This window comes from Melospiza melodia, chromosome 8, assembly GCF_035770615.1.
Source record: "Melospiza melodia melodia isolate bMelMel2 chromosome 8, bMelMel2.pri, whole genome shotgun sequence".
Lineage (NCBI taxonomy): Eukaryota > Metazoa > Chordata > Aves > Passeriformes > Passerellidae > Melospiza > Melospiza melodia.
The window spans coordinates 7,080,588-7,094,033 of record NC_086201.1 but is presented as its reverse complement, the minus strand read 5'-3'; the positions used below and the strand labels follow the sequence as shown (position 1 = coordinate 7,094,033).

Genomic DNA, 13,446 nt, shown 5'->3' with positions numbered 1-13,446 from the left:
TTGAATTTGGAGGTTTCTTAGTAGAGGAGCTCAGAAGAACAAATCATTGGATAATGCTCAGATTTTACTCAACAGATTAGCTGTGGCTGAAGAGAGTGTAGTAAGTTGGAGGGGGAATCTCTTCCTGTGGTGGTACAGAAAACACTCCTTGCAGCTAAATGTGTTGCTGAGGTGTCTTGAGTAAACCCATAGCCAGATCTCTTAATGCAGGTTTTCTTCCAAGATGGCAATTCCTTTTTCCAGTGTGAAATTAGAACCTCCAAAATTACTTGAATCTGTCAAACCTGTAAGTTTGTACTTTCCAGGACACAGGCACCTTGCTCTCTCCTAATAAGACACAATTGATCAATTTTCTGAGGGCTGATCTAGGGTCCTGGGCTAGTCAAAGATATGGAGTTTAATTAACTGTAATGAGTGAATCACAGATGATACAGTGATGTTCTTAACTACTGCAAAACTCTGTGACAGAAAGCTGCAAAGCAGCATGGGACAGGAACTAAGCATCATGGCACACAAGAGGTCCTCTCCAAATCTGGTAGAATTTGGAGTCTCCAAAGAGATTGTTATTCTCCATTCAAACATGATTTCATCATTTAAACCATGACCCTCTCTGCTGATGTGTTTTAACTGCTTTGTAGTGTAGGAAAACACCTTGAGCAACTCTTGTAAGAGCCAGTTTGCCTACTGAATAGAAGATATGTTAATTTTCTGTTTAAATAGAAAAAAAATCCCAATAAAATATAATCACACTATAATGCCTGTTGCTCCTTTCTAATTAGTGACTGAGACTGCAAATGCAGTGTGCTTTTTGAGACCTGGCTAACATGTGAGTGCCTGCACTGGATCTGTCCAGAAAATTTGTGTAATTTGGTGTCATTTCGCTGGCAAAGCCCAGTATCCAGGGGAAGATCCAGCACTTCACCTCTCTCCAGCCCCCTGGGAGCTCAGGGATCTCCTGACCCAAGCTTGCCCTCTGTGTGTTCAGTACATCTCACCAGCTCCCTTCCATGGCTGTCCAGCCCCTAACTGAGCCCACATACACTTATAAAAACCATGTTGCAGATGCCCTGATGCTTGTTTAGATGAAAAGTCTTCCTTTCATTTGTTTTTCAATGTGCTGCCTGTTTTCATCCAACAGCCTGTGTTTCTTGCATTGAAAGGAGCAGTGGACAAGCAGCTCCTCTCCATGCTGCTCACATTTTAGCTGACATTCCCCTGCCTGGGTTCCTGCCTTTCTATTAAGTCTGCAAATTATTGCATACAAAGTTTCTATTTGAAGACCTCATCATTCCATGATTCTCCTTTCCTGAATTCATAGTGAAAACATGGAATAGTTTCACCAAATCTGCTAGATTAACAGCAGCTAAAGGGATAAAAAATATTTTTTAAAATATTGCCAGTTCGTTAATTATTTTCAGGCCTAAGCCTACATTCACTGAAATCAAGAGTGACAGACTTGGTCTCTTACTCTGTAACTGGAAGTGATTTAGAATTGAAAAGAACCAATATTTATCTACAACTTAAAGCTATAATTACAACTTGAAAGTGTTTTTTATGCATATGGAGCTGCACAGTATCTGACTGCTGAGATACTGTTCTTCTATGTCTCTTCAAGATTAGTAGTATCTCAATTTCATACACAGCAACGAGTATATGTTCCAAATCATTATTTCTTGTCCCTAGGCTTGCACATTTTTGTCTAGCATAGGCATTTACAAGATAATACACCAGTCTTCAAACAAAATTCACGACTTGGCTCACCATTGCTTCTGAGAGACACAAAAAACTGCAGTGCTCATACTTCAAAACACTAAAATGAAGTAGATGATAGCATTAGCTCAATACATTGCTGCTAGCCATAGTTTTAATTTACCCAACCTAATAACTGGCATGGGCAAATGAATGATTTGGGGGATTTTTTTTCATTTTCTCAGAGACACCAAGGTACCATTGGAGGGACCAATATTTCCTAAAATTATTTCTGCTTCTCAGCTGGACTAATGCATGTATGTGGAGGTGATGTACCTCTGCTCACTGCTGCATTTTCCAAATGGGAGAGACCAGGAAAGAACAGGAATATTGGCAGGTTGGAGGTGATGCATTTGCACAGTAGTCAATAATGCCAAAGCAACCAAAAGAACCTTTAAGGCAGTCTCTGCTTCACAGAGAAACTTCATACTCAAAAATCTGGGAGGGGGAAGAAATCTCCCAAAATGCAGTTATTAAACTTCACCCTCTTCTTGTCCTTCCATTAATACTTCTATATTTGCTTACACAGGACTGAGGCTGTGTATGGGTGATGAAAGACGAGATTTTCAGTTGTTCCACCACAAGGTTACACCAGTGGTGTTCTGGAGCTCTGTTAAACATGAGCAGGGTAGAAATCATGTGAGCTGACATCATTAATGGAAACAGTTGCTCTTTCAGGCTGACTCAGGGCACTGTTCAGTGAGACCTGGGGCAGCTCTGCCCCTTTGAGGGCTTCAATCCAGCTCTGGAGACCAATGCCTGCACGCCTGGGAAAACTGCCAGGCCAGGCTCTTGCACATAAAGCTGTGCAACAGGAGTGACAGGGACACTCAAGGAGTGCCCTGTGCTGGCAGGAAAAATCAGCCACTGGAGGAGACGTGGCAGAACAAGGTGGAAATTCCATGCTGGAGTTTCCCAGTGCAGCAGAGCAGGCAGGCAGTCTGTCTGCTGCCTCATGCTGATGTGTGTTAGCAGCATCTCCTGCTGCTAATGGGGACATGCAAACCAAAAAGGTTTCCATAAAAGTTTTCTTTGGATCTCAGTGGAGTTAGAATGTAGATTCTTCATGGGAATTCTGAGTATCTTTTGGATTGGCTGAATAAAGGGTCAAGTGCTGTCACTTGCACATTTCCACACTGCAGAACAGAAGGGAAGTCGTGACTTTACTGTCACAGCAAGGACACAGCTTTTGGCCATTTTTTCAAAAATTTACAGCTGTCATTAGAGGAACTGAGAGTGTTTACAACCTCTGGTGTGTTTTTGGACCAATTTCTCCCAGGGCTCTTCTGGAAGTTAGATACTTCCTTGGCATTTGAAGTCTCCCAACCATGAGGAATGGAAGATCATAAAAATACAGGGAGTAGGAGCCACAACATACGTACTTGTGACTTTCAAAAGGGCTTCAGAGGCTTTTGGCTTGCCTGGCAGAGGACTAAGAATCTACTGAATGAAGAACAATAATGGATTTAGTACAGCACTATCAAGAACTGGGAAGAATTTGTAAGGTAGTATCAAGTTTCCTCAGTACAGGGCAGTGGGGGCATGTGCTGATTCTGGCAGGGTATAGAAGCAGATCAGCTACTCTCTCTGCCATCCTTAAAGGTGCTACATAAATGACAGCAAACTGAATAACCTGCAAAAGCTGGCATCTCCTTACTTCAAAGCATTTGGTGGAACTCAGTGTGGGGTTTTTATTTTTTTGCTTATTTGAGTTATACTTTCTGAATTCTGCTTAGCTAATCAGGTGGTAATAAAACTAAGAGTCCTGCATTTTGCAAGCTTTTATTAAATTTTGAAAATCTCAAGGGAGTATCTACATAAGCAAGAGTTTGCAAATTGTGAGCTATGCAGATTTAAGTAAGAAAAAACTGTGTTCATGTCTTTAATATGTGATGAATGCTGCTTTATATTTGAAACCTTGTCCCCAGTGGAACCTATTACAATAATGTTTATACAGGTTTATGCTATAAATGCATTATATTTTCCCTACAGCAGAATATGTTGTAATGTACTCCTGATTAAATATAGTGTGAATGGGTGATATCCCAGAATCTGGATTGCTATAGGCACAATTATGCCCTTTTATTAACAAATTAGGCAATGAAAAATATAATTTGTTAATATAAAAAGGACTTTGTAGAGCAGACAGAATTGATAGAAAATGCACCCTGAATCTCCTGCACCATGTGGGAACTGGAAATCAGCCAAGTCCTACAGAATTCAGGGAAACTGGATCTTCAAGTGCCAGTGTCACACAAAGCCTGGACAGAGCTGCTGACTGCCATGGAAAAAAGCAGGAAGATGACAGTGATGGATCAGCACACAATTAAATAGCAGGAATAAGTGGTGTCACAGCAGTATTTTGGCTGCACAGGTGTTCTACTTTCAATTTAAGGCATATTTATCTTGTAACAGGCCCAACCATGACACAGGGTCTACATCCACGGTTTTCTCTATGTGAAAAACCCAATGGTTTCATCGGCACAGGACATCCATGTACTTTAAAATGAGCTGTCTGAAGAGAACAAGACAGAGCCCTTCTCTTCTGCCCTCCTTGCTCCTGCCCATCCCCTGAGGGGGGACATAATTTACAGTGTGGAGTGGCAAGGGCCAAGGACAGGAGCTGGAGAGGAGACATCCAAAGAAAGGTCACCTCTTCCTCGCCTCATCATGGTATGAACGCAAGAAAACCCTTTCCCATCGCACAGCATGAGATAAGGCTGCCACCAAGTGTGTTTTAGGCCATAGAGTTTTAAAGATTCAAGCAGGGATGTGGGAACTTCATCCCTCAGACTGGCCAGGCTGACAGTGCACAGTGCTGTGACTGAGCACAGCAAAACTCTGGCTCACACGTGGATCTCTTATACAAATTCCATTACCTTTCTTTGTTAAAAGGGAATGGTATTATTTCTTGTTACATCCTTGGGGCTGAGGAGATGAAAACCATTTCACACTTTGTGTGGAACAATGAGGTCCTGTTCTCACTTGGGGTCTTAAACTCTTGCTTTAATATAATTTAGGGGGAAAAAAAGGTTGAGCATTAAAGAATGAAATAGAAATGCGAAACTTGGTTATTTAACTTCTCTTTCAGAAGGAAAGGTGCTAACCTGACTTGCATAACTTCATATACAATTTCTCCTTGACCTTTTCTACATCTGCCATCAGCAGTGCCCTATTTGTAGAGTTCATCAGTGAAACTGATCAGTAAGGTACCATTCCTTTAAAAATAGCAAATTAATGAGTTTTCCTTTTCTTTCTTAAACCCACCATGCCATCTAAAACCCTGTCTCATAGCCTGTGACTGTGCAGTACTCATTTCTATAATGCATTTTGACATCCTGGTTTTATAAGAACTTGAATTCTCAGTTGTTGCCTTGATGTGAATCTATAGGTTTTCCCTGCCAAATAGGAGCCAGGGATCTGTGTAAAGTTGTTCAGTCTTAGAGAAGACTTCAGGGAAATGCCACTATTACTCATTGAAATTATTCTTTGCTCTGTGAATAAAGCCAATAACCTAATTGGGATTATCTGAAGAGTGAAATATGATTCAATTTGACTAACCATGGCTGTGTGCAGACATTAGTGGAAGAGTAAATTCAGCACCAAATAATAAAATGAGACTGGGGTCAGTTTCCTTTTGGAAGAGTTTGATTTCTAAAGAAGAAGGAGGTAATCTCAGAGCACCAACACCCAATAACTGTGTATTCCTTTCTTTGGATCCTTGTGTGGGTGTGATCTGGGTTTTCCCTCTGGGTGCTTGTGGGAACCTAGAACATCTCTCCAGCAGTCCAGGATGGCCAGGACCCTGCCAGGGAGCTCAGAAGCCCTGGCACAGAGCCCAAAACACCTGTGGGTTTGATTATGACCCGTGGAGCAAATCACCAACGTTGTATGAAGATCACCAAGCCACAACAGTTTAGGTAGAATAATAGTGAAGTTATCACGGGGTGAAAAAGTAGATTTTGGGGTTTTTGGAATGGGGGTTCACGAGGCAAGATGGAGGGAACTGGGCATGTCCAGCCTTTCTCCTTCTTCTTCTTGGCCTCGATCTTCTGCTGTGATGTTGGCACTCACAGATTGGTTTAGGGTAGAAGCTCACTGTCTAACATAGGTGATAGGTATTGGAAAGTAATTGTAAATATTGTACATGTAGTTTTTAGTATAAAGATATAACACTGTCCTGGGGGCAGGCAGAGTGCCTGGAACTGTCCTGCTGGATGGACCTTGGCAGAGCAGGAGAAAGAATTTTATAGATAAGAAACAATGAACAACCTTGAGACCGAGAAATGAAGAGCCCTGACTCTTTCTTCAAGCTCTCAGGCTGAGAAAAGAGACTTTCCAACTTTTCTCAGGTCACTCTGACAAGCCAGAGACCCCGACAGGTGCTGCTCCCAGGAGCAGCTGCCCTGAGCTTTCCCTGCAGGGCTGGGCTGGTCCGTGCTGCTCCCCCATGCAGGGATGCAGCAGTTGTGCAGCGCCCAGCGCTGCTACCTGGGCCAGGCTGCCCTGCAGGGGACAGACAGAGCCCTGCCACTCGCACTCAGCGTCACACAAAACCACTTCAAAGAAGGGTTTTTTTTCCCCCTAACCCTAAATAGCCACTACAGTAATATGTATATCTGCATACACAAAAGAGTTTGTTCTTAGGAAAAATCTTAAACAAATGCAGAACCATGCCAGGATTATACATTTCATTTCCCAGCATACAAATGAGGAGCTAATTTAGTCTGGGCTGTTCATGCATTTTGCTTTTAACAAACATCCATATGCCAAATAGACCTTCCACATACTTCCCTGCTGGAGTTTTTTTTCCTTTCAACTTGGTAGGGAACATTTGTGATCCTTATTCAACCAAATATATCTAAAGAATATATTTTGCTCAAGGCCTTCTAGTTTATAATTTAAGAGAAACAAAATCAATTCATGGTTCTGGCAGTCTCACTATTATGACAAGTATACATCTGTGCAAAACTACTCCAATCCCTAATTAATTACAGAATGTTATTAACATTTTATAATTTAGCATTGGTTAATTTATTTAATTTCATAAACACGGCCATATGAAGTTACTTTTTATGGACCACTTTTTCATCTTTTGCTTGCAGTTCTGAAATCTGGGTAGTTTAGCACAGATACAGAGATATTTGCTTGTATCAAGATTATTTTCTGTTCAGATGGTTCTCAGTCCTTTATGTAATGACTTCAATGCTGAGGCTTGACACTTCACTCCTGACTTAGGCAGCACTGATGAGCAGTGTTAATGGGAGTTTTTTCCAATTAGAGGAAACAGGCTGAGAGTCATGTTCTTTAAAATTAATACTTTTATGAATATATAATGCCAATCATATTTCTCATTACCAGGGCACATCAAGTTGAGTTTAATTTTAAGTCAGCTTAGTAAATACATCACAAAAATGTGCCCTGTTGGAGTTAAAGTGGATCATTGCTGAAAGAGATTTATTTATTGATCTGGTAAAGAGCTGCACATAAAATTGCTATCAACTTTAATCAGATGAGAACAATTATTTTACATGAATAATTAGTGGAACTAATAAAAAATCTGAGCAGGTATAAACTTCTGTGAAGCATTTATATTTGTTTGAAAGACAGTGGTAATTCTTGATTTACCTCACATAAGCACTGATTCCACTGCAACTGCAACAAGAGTTCTAGCAGCTATTCAGCCTTTTCCTATGCTTACACGTTTAGTATTTATAGGGGGTTTACACAGTCCATCAGGTTCATTTGTAATCTTTAAACAATCCTCTCTTACTTTCCTATGACCCTATTAAAAATACAATCTAAAAGGCAAATAGTAAAAATCTTGCTTATCTCTATATTCACTATTCAGATGGCTCTCAACCAATCTGGTCCAGAAGTATCTTTTATAGCTGTGGTGTGACATGGGCATGGTACTGGGGTGCCAGAGGAAGCAAGGGGTTCTCATTCACAAATAATAGGATGGCAGTGTTTTTTGTGGCCTGTAACCACATCTGCACTGCTCACTGAACCATCCACATTTATACTCGGCTAAAGAAAAGCACTTTTGGCCAAAAATAGAATACATTTTTAATTGATATTCTCCTGTACATATTTAAACAATTTAAACCAGTCCTCTGTAGAAATGCTCGTCTGAAGCAGTGCTGTGAGCTCCACTTTGTAGCTTTATGTGGTTTTTATCTACATTTTTGTTTTTTTCACACATAAGGTCACAAATTAGAAACCTCAGCTTTAGAGAGATAAGTATGTTACAATGTTAGTTGGAAGAATCTGAATTAGTACCTGGTGACTGAATGACTCCTAATTGCCAAACTCAGTTCTACTCTACCTCATTCAAATGCTAAGGAAACTAAAAGGAATCAATGTTTGCATGGGTTGTACAAGTTTATCATATGCATCTAGCAATACTGTAGAGATGCAGTGAAAAAAACCCCAAGAAAACACCACCCCAGCAAAACCAAAGACTGATGAAGAGACAAGAGACAGGCTTTAGAGGCTAATAGCACTAAACAGCTTTTTCCTGCCTTTGTGTGTTGCCAAGATGGTATGGCCAGACAGGTGGATCAAGAAGCAAAGTAGAAGGAAGCCTCATGCTCTTACCACACCTCACCACACCATACCAACCTCTAATCATAGACTGCAGCAACAATTTTGGAAGATTATTCATTCCAAATACAGTCTCTAACTCACATTAGCATCATAGACCAGAAGCAATGTTTGTTATGAGAACTTCCAGAATGGGTTAAAATGGGGGTTTGGCCCCAAGACCTGGCTGCTTACACCTTCGCTCCCTCAGGCCAAGTTACTAAGCCCAGGCAGGAAAAAGATGCTTGTGCAGAGCATGACCTTATTTAGTTGGGGTAGCACTTGATTTTTTTCTCAGCCTTCATTACTGTAATATCATACACAGGGTTTTTCCTTTGAGTGCCATGCAATTTATTCCCCTAAGATTAGTCTTTTTCTAGTCAAGCAGTTTAAAGCTAATCACAGTTGTTATTTTAATCTGTGCTCACCATTAAGAATTCTCACTGAGCTATTTTGCTTGTTAGCAATTAAGGCTTCCCAATGGAAGTTCATGATTACAGCAAAGGCAACCTGTTTAATACTTGGCACCTCTTTAGTACATAGGCATTAAAACCAGGAACACAGAAGCATGCTAATGCTGGTGAGGAAAGCAGAGCAGATCTATTGAACAAACTCTGTTTTGAATATACAGCATAGGAGAAATGCAATGCAATCCTCATGTGCAGTTCTGGTCCCTCCCCTCTGTGTTTTACATTTCTGTAGTAAATTGGGGAAGCGCTGTTTGACCTTCATTAACTTATTACATATTAGTCATGTCTGAGCTGCAGCATCTCCTCAGGCTTTCACCAGGGCAGACTGAAGTGCTGGTCCCAGTTCCAGTAGCACTACTCATAAAATTCCCTTTAAAATCTCAAGACCAGGATCTGACCTTTGCTTATTCAGGCAAGCATCCTATGCTGAATTATGACCTCTTTCCTCTGTTAAGAGGATCAGTAATTGCTGCTACTGATCTGTGTGTCAAGATTTAAAAATTATGATTTACCATCAAATCAATTAGCAAAGAGTGCGGGAGCAAATTTTTGCTTCTCATGTTGATTGTCCATGTGATTCTGCCATAAAAATTACACATCAGCTGAACTTAAGCATTAAATGACTAGGTAACAAACAACATTGCAAGGGGATTCTACTCACCTGTCCCAACTCCATCCTGTTTAAAGCCATTTCCAGACAGGATAGGGCAGAGAAATCCAAAATAATATTTACTTTTTTTTTTTAACTGATACATGGACATGCACAACCACTACTGTGCATCATCTCCAATGGTAAATGTTGGTGATTTACATTGATGGGGATCAAATTAACAAATTTGTCTCACATTGGGTAAATGTGTTGAGCTCCAACCTGAGAAATAGAGGAACCACTGACAAGTCAAATATGCTATCAGTAATGTGAAAATAACTGCTGTGAAATGTCCAGTATAAGAAAAGCTGAGTTAATAAAATCTGCATCTTCACAAACTACTGAGGTACTGTCAAGTTTTAAGAACAAGGAATCTGAAGCTGGGTTAGAGGTCTGCTTTAGTGGAAAGCCATAAAACGTGACCTAACCATTGCCAGTCCTCCTGGGACAGCAATTACAGCAATAAATGTTCCACAGCAGATGCTAATGCCATGTGTAAACAGTTTGTCCTCTAAACTGAAAAGAAACTTTGGCCCCCACATGTCTTTTAGGGTCCCATTGTACGTGTGGAGATGTAAAGGAAATGTAAAATTGATATGCACGCCATGGCAGCGGGTTTAGCCTCCTGTGCCCCAGCCTGGGCACTATAAATCTGTGCTGGCTGTGGGTGAGGCTGGGGGAGCCAAAGGGGCAGGATCTGTGAGTGTCAGGTTTATGGGCTCGCCCTGACACCGCGGGGTTATCGCTCAATGTCAGGTTCAGCGCCCGCTGACCCACCGGGCTCAGAGCGTGCACCACAAATCAGCAGCATAATGAAGGCTGAGGAGAGGGCTCTGCTGATTTATTGGGACATCTGTCTGCCTGTGGACAGCCCAGCACTGCCCCTGTGCAGTGCCAGCTATTAGCATAATCCTCACCATGGAACTTCTCAGAGATTTCAAAGGGAGGAATAAAGTGTTCAAAGAAGACTGGCTGAACCAGAAGGGTTTTTCTTGTAGTGCTCATTACCAGTCTTAACTTTTTATGCCAACACACCATAAAAATAATAATAAAAATAAATAGTGTTAAAATAGAGTAATGGTTTTGGTTTTTTAAAACCACTGAATTTTCAGAATGCATCTGTATGTCTGTTTATAATAAAGACACTACCCCTGCTACTCTTCAAAGACCTTTAAATATTTTAAATTTTTATAATTCATTTATATTTAATCACAGTAGTGTCATCTGCATATAATGTTATCACCTTCATTCTTACAAAGTTATTCTCCTGAACTCTGCAATGTTAAATGAAAATTTCACCTTTTTGTGCCAATTATATTTGGCTACTTTTTAAGGAAAGGGGGAATTAGGCATAAACTTTAGGAGTTTGCCTATAAGTAAGAGTCAATATCATAATGCTGCAAGCTGTAAATGCTGGGATACTACTTTATATTGTAGAGATAAGTTTGTGAGGTGCAGAACTAATACTGGCATGTGCAAAGTCGCTCTTTTTTTGTACATGAGAGGCATTCACCTGAAAAATCAGACAGATCATTATTTCTCACTCTATCGGAACTAAGGTGAAATAGGTTTCAGTCTATGAACATTAAATTATTCCCTGAAGATACTTTTATATTTGACTGTGTTTTAAAAGACTGTCATTGTTCATATGTCTTCAGAAAAAAAAAAGTTAAATATTGCATTAAAAAAATTGCTGTGAATGTTGAAGAAATTTTATCACTGCTATTATCCCATTTCCTTTGTATGAAATGTTGTGTTAGATAGGATTTGAGCAGTTACCAAATTTGCTGTAGGCAGCATAGAAACACCCATCAGCATGTGGAATCCCTGCTCTGCTTAAACCAGGGTGAAGTCTGGGCAGCATGAACAGAGAAGATGTAGAAAATCCAGAGCACTGCAAAATTGTAACCCTGTCTTTATTTTAATTTCCAAACTCTCAATTGGTCATGCTGCTATAGTGGTATTTTGGCTAGATTTTGTGTGCCATTCAATGAAAACACTTATATTCAAAGATATAAGACAATTTCTGAAATTCAGTCCAGTTGAAAGGATCTGAAGGAGAGTTAGCATCCACTGCCTAGAAACTGTAACATGAGTAAACTTGTACATGTGTGAAACTGCCCTGATTAACAAAGGCAGGATTCCACTGGTGTGTGCTGCCCTGCTTATTTCATGAGCTAAGATTTGGTATTCTGCAAAGAATTAAAAAATGGAGAAACTGAATAGCCAATCATTCATCTGAACTCAAAAATGGAAACTGTGGATTGCAGTATCATTTCCAAAATGGCAACATAAATAAACATGTGTGGCACAGTACTTGCCTCCATAAATTCCAGCGTTGTTCTTCCAGCTGAGTCACTAAATGCTCTATGTATTTGTTGGAGTCCATGTATTCCTAAAGGAAAAATTATTACAATATTAGTTTTTCAATGTTCAAAGTATTTGTAAAACTTTGAGTCAAAAGCAGTCAGAATCAGTTTGTGGAGTGCACTTTGATTTTGCTCCCAAAGTTATCCCATATACATAGAAATCACAGTGATGTAAAAATCTAGGTTAAATTCACATTTGGATTCATATTACATGAACAGGGCAGTAGCCTAATGCACACTTCAGAGATTATTTGAGGGGAAGACAAGAGGCACTAAGGATACACCAGCAGTACAAAAAATTAGTGTACATATAAATTCATATCCATATTCCAAGCCCAGAATAATCTTCCCTGGATCCAGACTGAAAAATAACTGCCCAGCAGTGCAGTCATTGGTTTTGGTGCACATTTTGTTTACTTTAGATATTAATCAAAGTGAACTGAATATTTGACTCAAATATTTATTTTATGGAAAGTATGAAAAATGCTATAGCATGTACCCTATTTGAAAATGAAGCTATAACTCAGCCCCTATATTATTTTCCAGTCCAACTTTTGCAGATGCAATAACTTGAAATATCAGCTCTATGAAAGCTCCTGTACTTGTGTCTAGACAGAACTTCTGATAAATAATCTTGACCAGATGAAAAATTTGGATTTTTTCCTATTGAAGCCTATTCTTTAACTCAATGCAAAGAGATGATGTTTATTCTCAGCAGAGAAATCTGTCAGTAATAGAAATACACCACCTCATTTCCAGGAGGAAGGCAACATCAGTGTTATTTATATCAAATATTTCAGAATGAGCCCACAGAATAACATGATATAATATGATAAATTTGGATGACAGCAGTACCAACACAGTCACATTACTATTATTCTGAAAGTCTATCAGTAATAATATAACTGTCCTGAAATATCTCAGCACAGCAAAAATATGTCTTAAACCTCATACTGCAGGAAATTGCAAGTATTGGAGTAAAGAATCCATCTCCACTTTCTGGAGACAAAAGCTCAATTTTTATAGCTCCACTGTTTTACCTTTGGACTCATCACAGAATCACTTTGTGAGGTTCCTGTTTGTATTAGAAGTTGTCTCTTCACTGTTATTATTTCTTTTGTGTACAAATATAGATTTTGTTGCAAAGTGGTTTGTTCTTTCGAGCCATTTGTCTTCATGAGCAGGACTATGAGACAGCCACTACAGAGACTGTACATCATTGTGTCTCCTCAAGGTGAAGATAAATGTTAGCTGATTTTAATGACCATAATTTATATATAAATGTACATTTTTATTTTTCAGGACTGGAATTGTTCCAAGTGATTCCATGTTTCTGTCCACGGTAAGCAAGAGTAGGACTCAGCTCCCAAGGAGCCTCTGCAAAAGCTTCTCAGCCATATCCTGCTCAAACTGCATGGCTTGAAAAGCTTTGGGTACTGCAAAACTTTCCATTAAACTTTGTGATTGCCCCAAGTTTAAATTTCATTTAAACTGCTGTAAATAGAAGCATTACATAGCTGTTTCTTAAATAATGGAAATCCTGAGAAACACCATGAGCTTCAGTAGCAATTAAACAGCAAGCTTCTTCTAAGCTTATTCTAATAAATTCTGCAATACACATATA

General features: G+C 39.6%; 1 protein-coding gene across 1 annotated transcript in view; it reads right to left on the bottom strand.

Annotated features, from left to right (window-relative positions):
• NCKAP5 (NCK associated protein 5) overlaps nt 1-13,446 on the bottom strand; it is a 380,696-nt gene that overhangs the window by 226,908 nt on the left and 140,342 nt on the right. The window contains exon 3 of the mRNA XM_063161631.1: nt 11,771-11,848. Coding sequence (XP_063017701.1) covers nt 11,771-11,848 — 78 coding nt within the window. The remainder of the gene's footprint in view (nt 1-11,770; nt 11,849-13,446) is intronic.